This window comes from Xiphophorus hellerii, chromosome 18 (genome assembly GCF_003331165.1).
Source record: "Xiphophorus hellerii strain 12219 chromosome 18, Xiphophorus_hellerii-4.1, whole genome shotgun sequence".
Lineage (NCBI taxonomy): Eukaryota > Metazoa > Chordata > Actinopteri > Cyprinodontiformes > Poeciliidae > Xiphophorus > Xiphophorus hellerii.
This window is the reverse complement of record NC_045689.1, coordinates 23,193,036-23,206,048: the sequence shown is the minus strand read 5'-3', so window position 1 is coordinate 23,206,048 and position 13,013 is coordinate 23,193,036. Positions and strand designations below refer to the sequence as shown.

The following is a 13,013-nucleotide window of genomic DNA, read 5'->3' as shown; positions in this document are numbered from 1 at the left end:
ATCTGAGTGAATGCACCCTGGTATTCACACAAACTGCCTGTTTGCTCATCAGTCTGCGTTACATTCAAGTTGAACTCGACCAGCGACCTTAAAATAGACTAAATCGCCAGAAAAACTCTAAAACTATCTTTAAAAAAAATTAACAAACAAAATAACAGATACCAAAGTTCACAATCTATTTTGAAGAATATACATTTAGTTTTAGATTTTGAAACAGAGCTAATCTAATGTAGTGCTGATGCCAAAAACAGTACATTGAATAGACTGATGACACCACACTCTGAAAATTAGAAGCTAGTTTAAGGATTGTCCTGCTTCCTAATTTCTGGAATCAATGAGTAAAATAACCTGACCAACATTCAAACAATTTCGAGGTTGATATTTTGCACTTAAATGTTCAAAAACTAGAGAAAATCTAGAAATTACAGGACAAGAGACCCTCTACATTTTATCCATCTATGCTAAGCATCAAAATGCATTGCGGTGAACTGTGCTGTATAAATACAATAAACTGAATTGAGTTGAGTCAAATTAACCACAGTGAAACTGGTATTTTTTTACTAAAGTTATGATGCCACAAGATACTGGCCCACTACTAAGTTGCATATGGAGGTGTTGAGAACCAAAACAGCTCTCTAACTAACTTGACCACAGAATATCTAATTGTTTCTACACCTAATGCTCACAAGAAGGAAAGGAGAAAAAAAGTGGGTTATGGTTGCGTGAGTGGCTGTAAGAGAGTTGGCAAGTTAGCACCTAGTTGAGAAAGAGACCTCCACTTGACCTCGTGTCTGGACTGAATGGCTGAGCCGGGCCACACAGAAAACCCTTCCCCATAACTCCAGCTGCTAATGGGTGTCATGTCGAGCTGCGGCTGCACGAAGGTCAGGGGTCGCGGGGGCGCGCCAGACGGCCAAGTTTAGGATTGCGATGAGGAGTGATGCTAGTCGGATGTGGCTAAGCATTGTACACATGCAACATTTCACAACACACACACACCTACTCCTGCACATATGCAAGCATGCAGATGTTGTCCATATCTAGCTGCTGAATGTCGTCTTTTCCCTCATCGTTGGCTGGCTGTTGTAGGTTCATATAGATCTGAGGTGCCTTTGAAGGCCTTTGAACTCTGCTAAATGACTTGACCTTGTGGCTTGTGGCTGAATCTAACTGTGTGAGTGTGTCTTGGTGGGACACAGCGAGTGGGTGGCCTGCATGGGGTCTCATTTCTGCTTCACGGCATCGCAGACGTTTGTGTTGACGACTGCTAAATTAAAAGCAAACTGAAGATTATGACAAATCTAAACACTGCTTTTATGAAGCAGAGGGGGGAACGAAGAGAGAGAAGGGAGTAAAAAAAAAAAAAGAGAGAGAAATGTTTCTCCGAATCTTTCATGCTCCATCTTTTGCTGTGTTAATTGTGCTCACAGTCAGCTACTTTCCAGTGATTCCCGGCGTGTTATTTAGCGTGCAGAGTTATATTTATGTTTTTGCAGAGCCGTGCGCGGTGGATGACGGAGCCGAGCCAGAGCGTGTGTGTGTTCTGTGAACCAGGGGAACAGATAATGTGGCTGCTCGGAGGGAGGAGGCGGCTTGGGAAATGATTTCAACAGCTCTCATAATTAGAGGAATATCATAAATTAAACTTGTGTCTGCCGTTGCGTTTGAAGAGCACTCAAAAGTAATAAATTCTGGATGGTTAACATATTTGCATTCCATTCAGCAGGCAGCGTCAGGCGGGAACAGCTGTTTTCCACGTCTTTTTGGCAGCAGGAAATGCTCATTCCTCACTCAAGGTGCTTTTAGATACGTTGAAATGGCAGCAGAAAAAAAAAAAAAAAGAAAGAAAAAGGAAAGTCACTTTCTACTTGAACATGAAGCTGCCGCGAGCCTCCGTCACTGGAAATAACTCGACGGGGAATGGCACATTAATGAAGTTCTTCAAACGTGGATCGCCTTAGATTTAATAGACTCATTTCCTTTTCAATCAATCAGCTGCTTGGAAAGTTGACTGGCGAGTTTTTCGGTAGTTTCCATGTGGCTTGTGGGTACTTTTTGATTACTTATTAGTCTGTGTTGCTCTGGTAAAATAAACTGTATCGTCCAACAATTAGATCTAAATATTTACTGTTAACGTTGGGACTTCCCAGTTGATTCTGTTCTTGATTCCCCCCCCCCCCCCCCCCCTTCATTCCAGAAGCATTCTCGGCATATGCATTTCAAATCCTTCTTCTTATTGACTTACCTTCATACGACATTAATAGTTCTGTATTCTTAACCCAGCTTTCTACTTAGAGCAGGTTCCTACCAAATGCTCCTTTTTTCCCTCAGTCTGTATGGCATGTCATTAGTAGTAAAATTTCAAGGGAACATCCCAGTTTAATGTCGATGTAGATTAGCACATACTGTACATACCAACAGATTTTTTTTCTGTTTTTATTTCACTAAATATGGCTTTTACTGAATATTATTGAGACTTGAACCAGTATTGTTATACTGGCTCAACAAGACAAAGACTGAGGTAGATCAAGATGGAAATGATGGATAAATGCAGCGTAGCTTGTAAATACGAGCATATCTGAACAAACACAGATGTTTCCGAATACAGATGCCGCATTAAGACCCCTGGGAACATTCGTTTCTTGTTGAAGAGTTTTTTTTACCTTTCGAACAAAACAAAACGAAACACACACACAAAAAAACACTTCTCATTCTTGTTCATCATATCAAACAGTTGCATGTCCCACAGAAACTGTGCTCGTTCAATTTTATTAATGTTTCCTTTTACAATGCTTCTGCCAATTCTGTTGTGTAGGATTAATGCCTGTTATGCTGAGTATGGCTTAGTTTGGGTGCTGTTCATTTTTCAGGTGAGTTGAAACCTGTTGTTTCCTATATTTTAAATAGAGATTTCAAGATCCAGATGGCCTGTTCACGTGAATTAAATTTGTGTTCAGCAGTTCCAGTGTATGTTGAAATGCACCCCACTGTTAAATAAGGTGGGTTGTCTGTGATGCTGTGGGCGTGTTTCTCTACCAAAATGGCTAGGAGGCTAGTTAAATTACAGAGCTTATTGAACCATTTGAAATACCAGAAGTCTGAAATGACTGGAACTGAGAAAAACAATGTTTATTTTGCTCTTGCGCATAGTGAGGAGCATGGTAAGGAAGGCAAAATCCCTGAAATAACCTAATCTAACCTTTAGAAAATTGCAGCACAGGATCATCAAGTCTCCATGACAACCGTTTACTTTAGCACTCGTGTTCCAGTGCCTGTTGAAGGAAGCATAAACTTTAAAAAGCTGCAGCTATTAGTAAAATGAACACCTTTGCTTAAGGACACTCCTATAGTTGCTTCATTAGATATGCAAATGTAAAAAAAAAAGTAAGATGTAAGATAAAAAGTGTTTGTTTTTTTTGTTGCATACGCTGCCATTTTCATTCAGGAAAACAAGATGGACGTCATTTTACATCAGAAGTGCATTTCTGCTTTTATGCTAATCATTCGTCAGGCTGCCATGAGACTACCAAGATGGAAATGGGTTAAAGTTACATGGACATCAATCACTGCTGTGGAACACTGGCTTAATGGGCATGCTAGCTCCTTTGGGTATCATCACTGATGAGATGAGCTCCATGTTTTACAGAATTCATATAATTTAAAGCTAGGCTTACCATTGTCTTCCTCTCCTGGGTTGGCAGTTTGGGGTAAAAATAAAACAGTAAATGTCCATCACTGCATTGAGCGGGGGGCAAGATAAGGTTAGAGGAACGGTTCTCGGACGATTCGTCTGTTTCTGCCAAATGATGTACTATGAATAATGATTTGGTTGGGGTCAGATTCCAGTGGAGACGCTCAACTGCATCTAACACTACTGGTATCGCATGGCTGCCGTTAATGTCCAATTTTCAATGAAAACAGAAATAGAATACAGATAAAGGCAGCACACCATCCAGCTTCACACCCGGACACATAATTACCCCAATGGGCCGTGGTGAGGGATCATATCCCTGCACGCCGTGGGGGGTCAGTGGCGATAAGCTTCAGCCCAGCTCCCAACATGGAGCATAATTACTCTATTGATAATTCACCAGGAAAATGGTCCCAGCCAATTGCAGAGCTCCGATATAATGGATTGGACGATGAAACGAGGAACGAATGGAGGTAGAAGGCTGCGAGGGGCCGTGTGTATGTGGGTGGGTTACATGTGGGGGCAAGCAGCAAGGGCCTTTTATTAGAAATGAAAATATGTTTAGGTCATAGGGGGACCCATTTTCCCTGGAGATAATAAAGCCAATGAAATGTAAAGCAGGGGAAGAGCTTGGAATGGGGTCCAACTGGGGCTGTTTATCTGTGTGTGTCCTGCATTAGCCCATTTATTCCCAGCCTCAAATTAGCTAATCATTCTCCAAGGGGAAGGACTTGGTCAGGAAATTGACATTTAGCAGCATAGGCTCACTCTATTAACTACAGTAAATTTAATTTGCTGCACACCCCAGAAGTGGGATGTTTGTGTTGCCATCAGAAGAGAAAGGGAAGGGAGAACAAGAGCAGAGAAACTGAACTGGGGTTATTGCTTCCTCTGCTTCTGGCCAAAATTTGCTTGGCTGTAAATATGGGATTCAGACTTGGAACTCTGTGGCTTTGTTGCATTTTTCCTCATGTACTGCTGATTATAAACATACACAAACAATGTTAACTCATTTATGGTTTTCTTCATGTTTTTTCCATTAGAACTCATTTTCTGACTTTGGCCTTGTCAAGTTGTGTGCAGTGCATTAAACATTATAAATCACATCTCTTGTGACCACTTTCACATGTACCTCTGAATCACATGTGTCGTTATGTTTATTATCCTGAGTAGATCAGCATTTGGCTGATTCAAGTCTTAAATTTTCCAGTTAATGTTTCCAAGTGTGCCTGGGCAGAATACTAAACCACCGATTCGATGCAGTTCAGTTTATTTATAAAACAGACATTTACAATAAATGCCATTTCCAGGCAAATCAGTCAGATCCCATTCATATTTGGTTATATGGAGTCCAGTTTGGCCCAAATTTAGTCACACAAATTTACTTGATCAATTAATAGCATAGTTAAGAAGCAGTCTTAGGGAAACCAGCTGATTTCATAAACCCGTTGATGATGCAGCAGTCTTTCCTCCTTAGCAAACATATTTAATGAAACACTCTCTTTTTGAGAAAGAAACCTCCGACAAAACTTGGCTTATTAAGGGAAGTGGTATACTTTCTGCCCCAAGCAGCTGTAAAGTGATAGAACAGTGAGGTGAATTGAAAAACACTGATATTCCAGGCTAAGAAAAGAAGCACAAATAAATGTAGGAGCACAGGGCCAGGTATACTTTCTCTTTAAAAAAGAATTCAGAGAGTTTATGTCAGCAATCTCTGACGATTGCTTTGTCTATCAACAAAACAGAGTAAGCTAGACGCACATTTTCTAAGAATAAGGCTACACATGGGTAGTGGCAGCAATAGCTTCATCAGTGATTTGCTCCAGGAATGGAACACAGATGAGCAAAGAAACACAAAGTCAAGTTTGCTTCTGGTGGGAAAGAAAAAACAGACTATACAGAGTTATTTTTAACAATAATCTTTGAAACCTGGTGTAAGGTCTTTCTGCATAGAAATGAGATGTTCTCCCTTTTTCTGGCTCAAAACCATGATCTCGAATTTGGAGGTATTAATCTGCATCTTATCCGCTTGTGAGCTTCAGGGAAAGCTTGAGATCACAATCTGATCAAGCCTACAGAACCACATCATCTGCACAAAGGAGAGACCCGATCATAAGGCCACGTAAACTTCTAATCGGATCCCCTCAACACTTTGGCTGCACAAAGGACTTCCATCCATAAAGGTTACCAGCAAAATCGCTGACAAAGGGCAACCTTGGCGGAGGATGATTGCACCTTATAGATGGCAACCGGTACCTTCGACCTGAGGGAAAGAGAACAAATTCCTCTAAAAGGGATGGTCTCTGCTGGCTACGGTTGTTTTGACCTTTTTCACAATCTGTCTGTTCCAGCTATCAGACATGGGGCGCTGCCGAACGCCAATTATTTTGCTGGCCGTTTTAACAAGACAGAACAGACTGTTCTTATTTTTCAATGACACATTGCCATGCCAAGCAGTAATACCAAATGTTGAAACAGACTCGATAAAAGATCTGCAACATAAAAATGGGAGTGTTTTATCAAAGCTAAAACGATTCAACGTTCATTGAAAATAAAGTAATTCTAGGCCCTCCTTTCAAACTGCTGCGGTGTTCTGGTCGAAGTTGAATTCTCCACTATTGTCTCCGGGTATCTGTAACTGTCCACAGTTTCCACTAGAGATTCATTGATTATTGTTGGTACAGCAGAGTGGGTAGTTTTCCTGAACTCTATGACCATGTCCTTTGTTTTTCTGGCATTCAGCTTCAGGCAATGTTCATCACACCACTTCACAAAGTAGTCAAAAACAGATCCATGTTGAATCCCTTCCTACTGCAAACTGACTATAACAGTGTCAACTGCAAGCTTGTAGGTTCCTGATTTTAAAGCCACTCTTGCTGTAAATTAGTTATAAAATATACAAAAAAGGAGGAGAGGAAACATCTCTGAGATGATCCTGTGGATGACTGCTGTTTCCTGGATGGAACACCAGTCGCTCTTATTGTCTGCCTATACATGTAAAAAGTCTAAAATCTATTTCACTAAGGCAACCTCAAGATTAAGATGGTGGAGGAGTTTGTTCAGCAGGATGAGGAGTCGAATCGTATTAAGACCTGAAGTAAAATCCATAAATAAAAGCTGTGCATGGTTTTTTTGCCCTCAAGGTGCTTGAACATATACTGTAACTGTAACGGGTCAAGCTGGCCCAGTTCTTAGTCAATCTGAACGGAAGGCAAATCCACCAGCTAAAAATTGTCATCAGGAGTCCATAAAGTGGATAACAAATGACAGATTCATAGCTGTTGCTTTTCTTCTCTCTTTTGCTTTCTAACTCTTGTCGCTTTTTCTTACTTTTCGCCTTAGGATAAGTTATTGGGATATATTGTATTTTTCACTGTGTTTTAGGGATTAATGTCTTGATCCAGTGGTTAAATATCATTTATGTGAAGAAAACAGTTACCTTACATTTTTCTTAATTCTTCAGCAAAACAAGTCAAGTGAAAATATAATTTAAGAAAACATTCATCATTTTGAGATTTAATTTCTAAAGAGAAAGTTCTTTGTTTGGGCATCGGTGACTTTGGAAAAAGTGCCTTGGGTTTTTGTATTTTTTATTTATTTTTTTAATCCTCTTTTTTTCCTTTTCCCCAAGATTCCCTCATGGAGAGACTTTGACACGGCTCAGTGGCCCTCGGGTGATCAGGATCGCCGGGGCCTAATTGATTGCAACAGTTGTCGGAGTGTTGTCTGTTAGGGTGGTGACAGGTGTCTGAAGAAAATGATTAGTTCTCTGTTGGGAGAGAGACAGCTCTGGATGTCCCAAACTGCAAACTAATAAAGGGGGGAAAGCAATAAAGCTCGCGGACAGCAGGTTTGACTGTTTTTATAGACAAATCAATAAAATGATAGATGATGGAAAATAACAGCATCTCAGCTGCCGATTTCTACTGAGGCAACCAATCATGGCCCTCCCCCCGACCACCCCTAACCCGTTTGACACACAGCACACACCCACACGCCCCCCCCCCCCCCCCCCCCCCCCCCCCACACACACACACACACACACAATGTGCTGGAGACACAAACTGCAATCACGTAAACAGTCATATTTATACAGCATGTCTGCGTTATGTACTGTGACACATAAATAGGGTTTATTAGATCATTTAGCCGCAATGACACATAAGTTACTTTAGATTTTTTTCGCTGCTGTTTAAATCAGTGTATAAATTTTTGTGTGCTACAGCTCACAAAGTAAATCTTCTACTGTAAATCTCTCGGAGACCAGAGGTCCAGCGTCAGGATCAATACTGAGGACAGGTCTTCCTCTAAGCCCGTCTCTAATTGGCTCCATTTCTGCAGTGTGTGTATGTTTTATGGTGTATTGGTTTGTATAGAACTATTATTACACCCATCCAATGAAAGATGAATCCTTCCACTCCTGGGAAATTTGATCAGATTAAGTATCATTTTGTGGTTTAAAGGATGCAAACATTACTGTGCTGTGATAGTATAATGCAATCTATACAGTGCTGATCTAATTTTGTGATGGGTGTTTGAGTAGATTTCATCAATTTGGTTTTGATTTAAGGTCTGCTGTAGTTCCAAAAACCCAGCTGCAAGTCTTCATTACACTGAAATATGTTTTGCTCGGAGAGTGTCTCTGTGAAATACAAAAATCATCCAAAGAAACATTACCTGTTCTGTTCTGCAGCTACAAATTCCAGGTTCACACCTCTTCTCTGTTTTGTTTCCTGTTACTACTGCCACATACAGTACATCTAGTTGATGAAACTGCCCTAACTACATTTGGACAGAATAATTTATGGCCTTTTTGTAAAAACCTACAGAAAATAACTCAAGTCGAAACTTAAAAATAGAGCTGGGTTGCTCTATTTGTAATGTAATGAAACGGGTTAAAGAAACATGGGTTGTCTTGCTGAAGTATTTACATTAGGCTGATATGAAGTTAAGAAGTTTGAATGTTATAAGAACAAAATAGATTATGTAAGAAAAAAATAATTTAAGTGTTCATATCTTTCTGCTTTGGGTTCAAAGCACACATAGACTCCAGATACTGAGTACTCTACCCAGAAACATTTTAGAATGTCCTTGTCAAAGTCCACACCTGAATCCAGTGTGGTAAGACTTGGAAAATCTTTTCATCCGATGTTGTTTCAGTATTCTAATAGCAATTTTATTTTCTTCCAGGTCTCATTCTCACCACAGACGGTCCCGCAGCAGGAGCAACAGCCGCGGCCACCGAACAAGCCACAGCCGCAAAAGAAGCCGCAGCAACAGCCGGGAGCGGGACAGGAGTCGGCGCAAGGGTCGCGACCGGGACCGGGAGAAAGATAGGGAGCGAGACCGAGGAAGAGACCGAGACAAGGACAAGAGTAAAGACAAGAAAGGGTGAGCGGAAGGATAATTTGCGTGTTGACGCGGCTGCTCCTGCTGCACAGCTCATTTGAAACTATCATCCCCACGTGGGAACAGAATATGTTGATTGGTGATATACCAATACTAACTTTGAGTCCAGAGTCTGCTGCTCCATCCATCACTCAGTCCCTCCATTCATCAATCCATCAGCACATATTTTTCTTCTTCTCTCTATTGCTATTAGGCATAGGCCTTGTAATGTCATGCGATTCCCTGTTGTCAGAAAAAAAACATTACAGTCAGACAAATAAGTGGTAGAAAGGTACGCTGTGCAGGTTTAGCTTGTAAGAGCGCTTTGGTCACCAGAACAACATGGTGATTGTTTTTCCTCCCTCTGGGGTCAGGTGCAATAAGTCTAGAAACAAAACAAGATCATATGCGCCTTCTGTGTCTTTGTAGCTAGTGTCAGAAAAAAAGGACATCTTATTGAAGTAAGAAAGGTTGACATCTTCACTGGCAACTTTGTGGCCTCTTATGGCTGTAATGCAGACCAAGATCGGATTTAGTGTAGTAGATACATCTGTGCTGCACCACCGCTATAACACCTTCAGAGGCCTTTCTCTGCTTCTACCAGAAACACATTCCCAATTCTGCCCCAAGACAAATACTCCCAGACGTGATAGGGAGGAGACTGGAGTGTACACAATTGTTGATAGATCTATACCTCACCACCTGAAGGTATCATACCCCTTCACTTTAATTTAATTGGACCTACCTTACAAAATTATTCTAATATAAATTTCTGTATATTTTCCTCAAAAACGTATACACTAACGTGTAATGATCTGGCAAACACAGCTGTTTAGATTATAATCCAGTATTTCATAAATACTGACACCCATTTTGATTTAGGTTTTCCCGGTATGACTGTCACTAAATTCATGCTGGCTACCATGTACATCCTGTCACTCTACCATAGAGGCCTGATTGGTTAAGCTTGTTTGCACCTTCTCAATGGTTCTCCTATCTCTATTGGTGAATAAAGATCTTTGCTATAATGTCCACTAGTTTCTTGGTCACCTCTCTGACCAAGGCCCCTCTTTCTTGTTTGCATAGTTTGCTTAAGTAGCCAGATCTATGGAGTGTCCTGGTAAAACAAGCACAAAAATACCTCAAACATGTTTGTACTTAGTAATTATGTTCTTTTTTGTGTAGATTCTTTTAGTACTACACCTAACACTGTTTTAAAAGAGGTCTGTAATGTAGCAGAATATGGAGTAAAAATCAGATGTTTACTTTGTGGTACTTCGTTACCAGACACTCTCATCTCTTATCAACAGATTAACAACAATTATTGTTATGGTTCAATAAACATAACATTTCTTCTGCTCTTTTCAAATACTCCTTATACTAAAGAATTGTGCATTTGGTAAATTTAGCAGACAAGAGAAAATGTTTTTTTTTTTTTGTCATTGGTGGTAAATATATTATAAAACAGACATTCAACACAAAAGTAAAAATCTGGTTTATACTTCATGGCAGTTCGTTACCAGAAAAGCACGCTTATCTCTTAACACCAAATTACTTATTGTTTATAAAACACAAGCTCTTTTGAAATACTGCTTATCTGCTTAGACACAAGAAAGTTGGTAAATTTAGCAAGAATAAAAATCGGATATTTACTTCATGGCACTTAGTTTCCAGAAAACGCGCTCAATACTTAGCAACAGATTAATAACAATTATTGTTATTGTTCAAAAATCATGCGATTTCTTCTGCTCTTTTGAAACACTACTTATCCTAAAGAATTGTGCACTTGGTGAATTTTGCAGAAAAGTGAAAATGTTTTGTTTTTTTTGTCATTGCTGGTAAATAAAACAGATATTCAACACAAATATAAAAATCTGATTTATACTTCGTGGCAGTTTGTTACTAGAAAAAATCGCTCATCTCTTAACACCAAATCAACAAGTAATATTATTGTTTATAAAACATAAGCTCTTTTGAAATACTGCTTATCTGCTTAGACATAAAGAATTTGCAGTTGGTAAATTTTGCAAAAGTAAAAATCAGATGTTTACTTCATGGCACTTGGTTACCAGAAAACACGCTCATCTCTTAGCAACAGATTAACAACAAATATTGTTACGGTTCAAAAATCATAAGATTTCTTTTGCTCTTTTGAAATACTGCTTATCTTATACTAAAGAATTGTGCACTTGGTGAATTTTGCAGAAAAGTGAAAATGTTTTTTTTTTTTGTTATTGCTGGTAAATATATTATAAAACACACATTCAACACAAAAGTAAAAATCTGGGTGGAGTCCTTGATGATGACTCCACTGCATCATGCTGTGTAGCGGTCCGAAGTGGAGGAAACGCTGCTCCCCTAACAGTAACGCAGGTGCAGAGAATGCCCTCCACCACACAGCGATAAAAGCTCCTCAGGACTGAGTTCCTAAGTCCAGCCCTCCGCAACTTCCTGATGAAGTAGAGACACTAAACATAGATAATCAATAAAAAAAAAAAGGTAAAATGATTACTCCGCAAGGCTGTGCACTAGGGGGGCAGTGAAATGCTAAGTTTTACAAAATGCTAATATTTTTCCTAATGCCTCCTATGCATTGCTATGGTAGGCCCCAATTAAATATGAAGGTAGGATTAAAATAGTCACAATTTGTTTATTTTCTTACGTAGAATTACACAAGCTAGCCAGTATTTTGTAAACTTCAAAGTAAAACATATGTAACTGACTATATGATCGACATAAAAGCATTTCATTTTGAGTGCAGATTTTCCATACCATAGCATACAACTTTATTTCTAAAGGACTTAAATAACAACAACATAACAGCTGATCAAAGTGCTGTACAACAAATGTAACGCTTTGATTAATCTTCTTTAAAAAAACATCAAATCAAAGTGTTTTTTAACAGAGGGGGGATAGCAGCCTTACTTTGAAGGAAACATGTTCCATTTATTTTAAGCTATTGCCTTTCTTAGATCACAATCGCAAAAACAAATAAAGCTAACAGTGCAACGTAAGGCCAGGAGACTATATCTATTTTCTTATTAAGGCTTCAATATCCTTTAGCATTGATAGGAATCTTTTTCTTTATCTCTGACCCTGCTTTCGCTGGTCTGCCTGCATGAATGTTTGTTGTTTTGTGTACCTGTGTGTTTGCATTTCCACCTGTGGATGTGTTAATATATTGCAAATGGTTGATACAGCTGTCTCGGAGGCAAGTTGATTAAACCTGCTAGGATTGAATCAATTTGATGAAACTGTAACACTGACTGGACACGAGGGGCGTTAACATTAAAGGAAACAATGGATATTGTTGGGATGTAGATAAGGAGCCTGTAGGAAGGGGTGTCCTGTTGTCTTGCACGGTAAATTTTGAGCAGGACCATTTAGGCCTGGACTTTCTTGGTTTACCTTTAGTCATCTTGCTGTGTTTCTGATTGATTAGATAGCTAGATAATTAGCTAGCAAGGGTCAAGCTAGCTAGCTTTTTTACGTATATCATGGGTAAGTACAAATTTATCGCCTGTTGCCTGGACTATGTTTGTCTTAGCCATTGCCGCACTTCTGTTGCCAACCCATCGGATGTATATATTTGCAATTTTCTTTTCTACATTTCTGTTGGGATACAGGTGTTAAATTTCATTCATAATGGTTTTAAGGTTTTGAAAAGTCTTAAATTTGAGTCGGTGAAACCTACAGAAACCGTGTTTAAAGTGGACCAATTGGATCTGGTGTGAAATCGCCTGTAGAAGAGCTGACTCTCATCACCACACACCTCCTCTCCTTATCTACACCTTCCTGCCCTTGAATACCACACACTGGATTTTTGACAAAGCCAACATTTCTCCTAAAGTGGTCCAACATTCACCAGGAGCAAGGTTGATATTGTGGTGAGAATGCAGAGAAACCTTTCTCTGATATTCTACAAGGACCAGAA

General features: G+C 39.6%; 1 protein-coding gene across 1 annotated transcript in view; it reads left to right on the top strand.

Annotated features, from left to right (window-relative positions):
• The window catches only part of rsrc1 (arginine/serine-rich coiled-coil 1), a 143,686-nt gene that overhangs the window by 17,617 nt on the left and 113,056 nt on the right, over nucleotides 1-13,013 (top strand). The window contains exon 4 of the mRNA XM_032545816.1: nucleotides 8,882-9,082. Within this exon, the coding sequence (XP_032401707.1) occupies nucleotides 8,882-9,082 (201 nt within the window). The remainder of the gene's footprint in view (nucleotides 1-8,881; nucleotides 9,083-13,013) is intronic.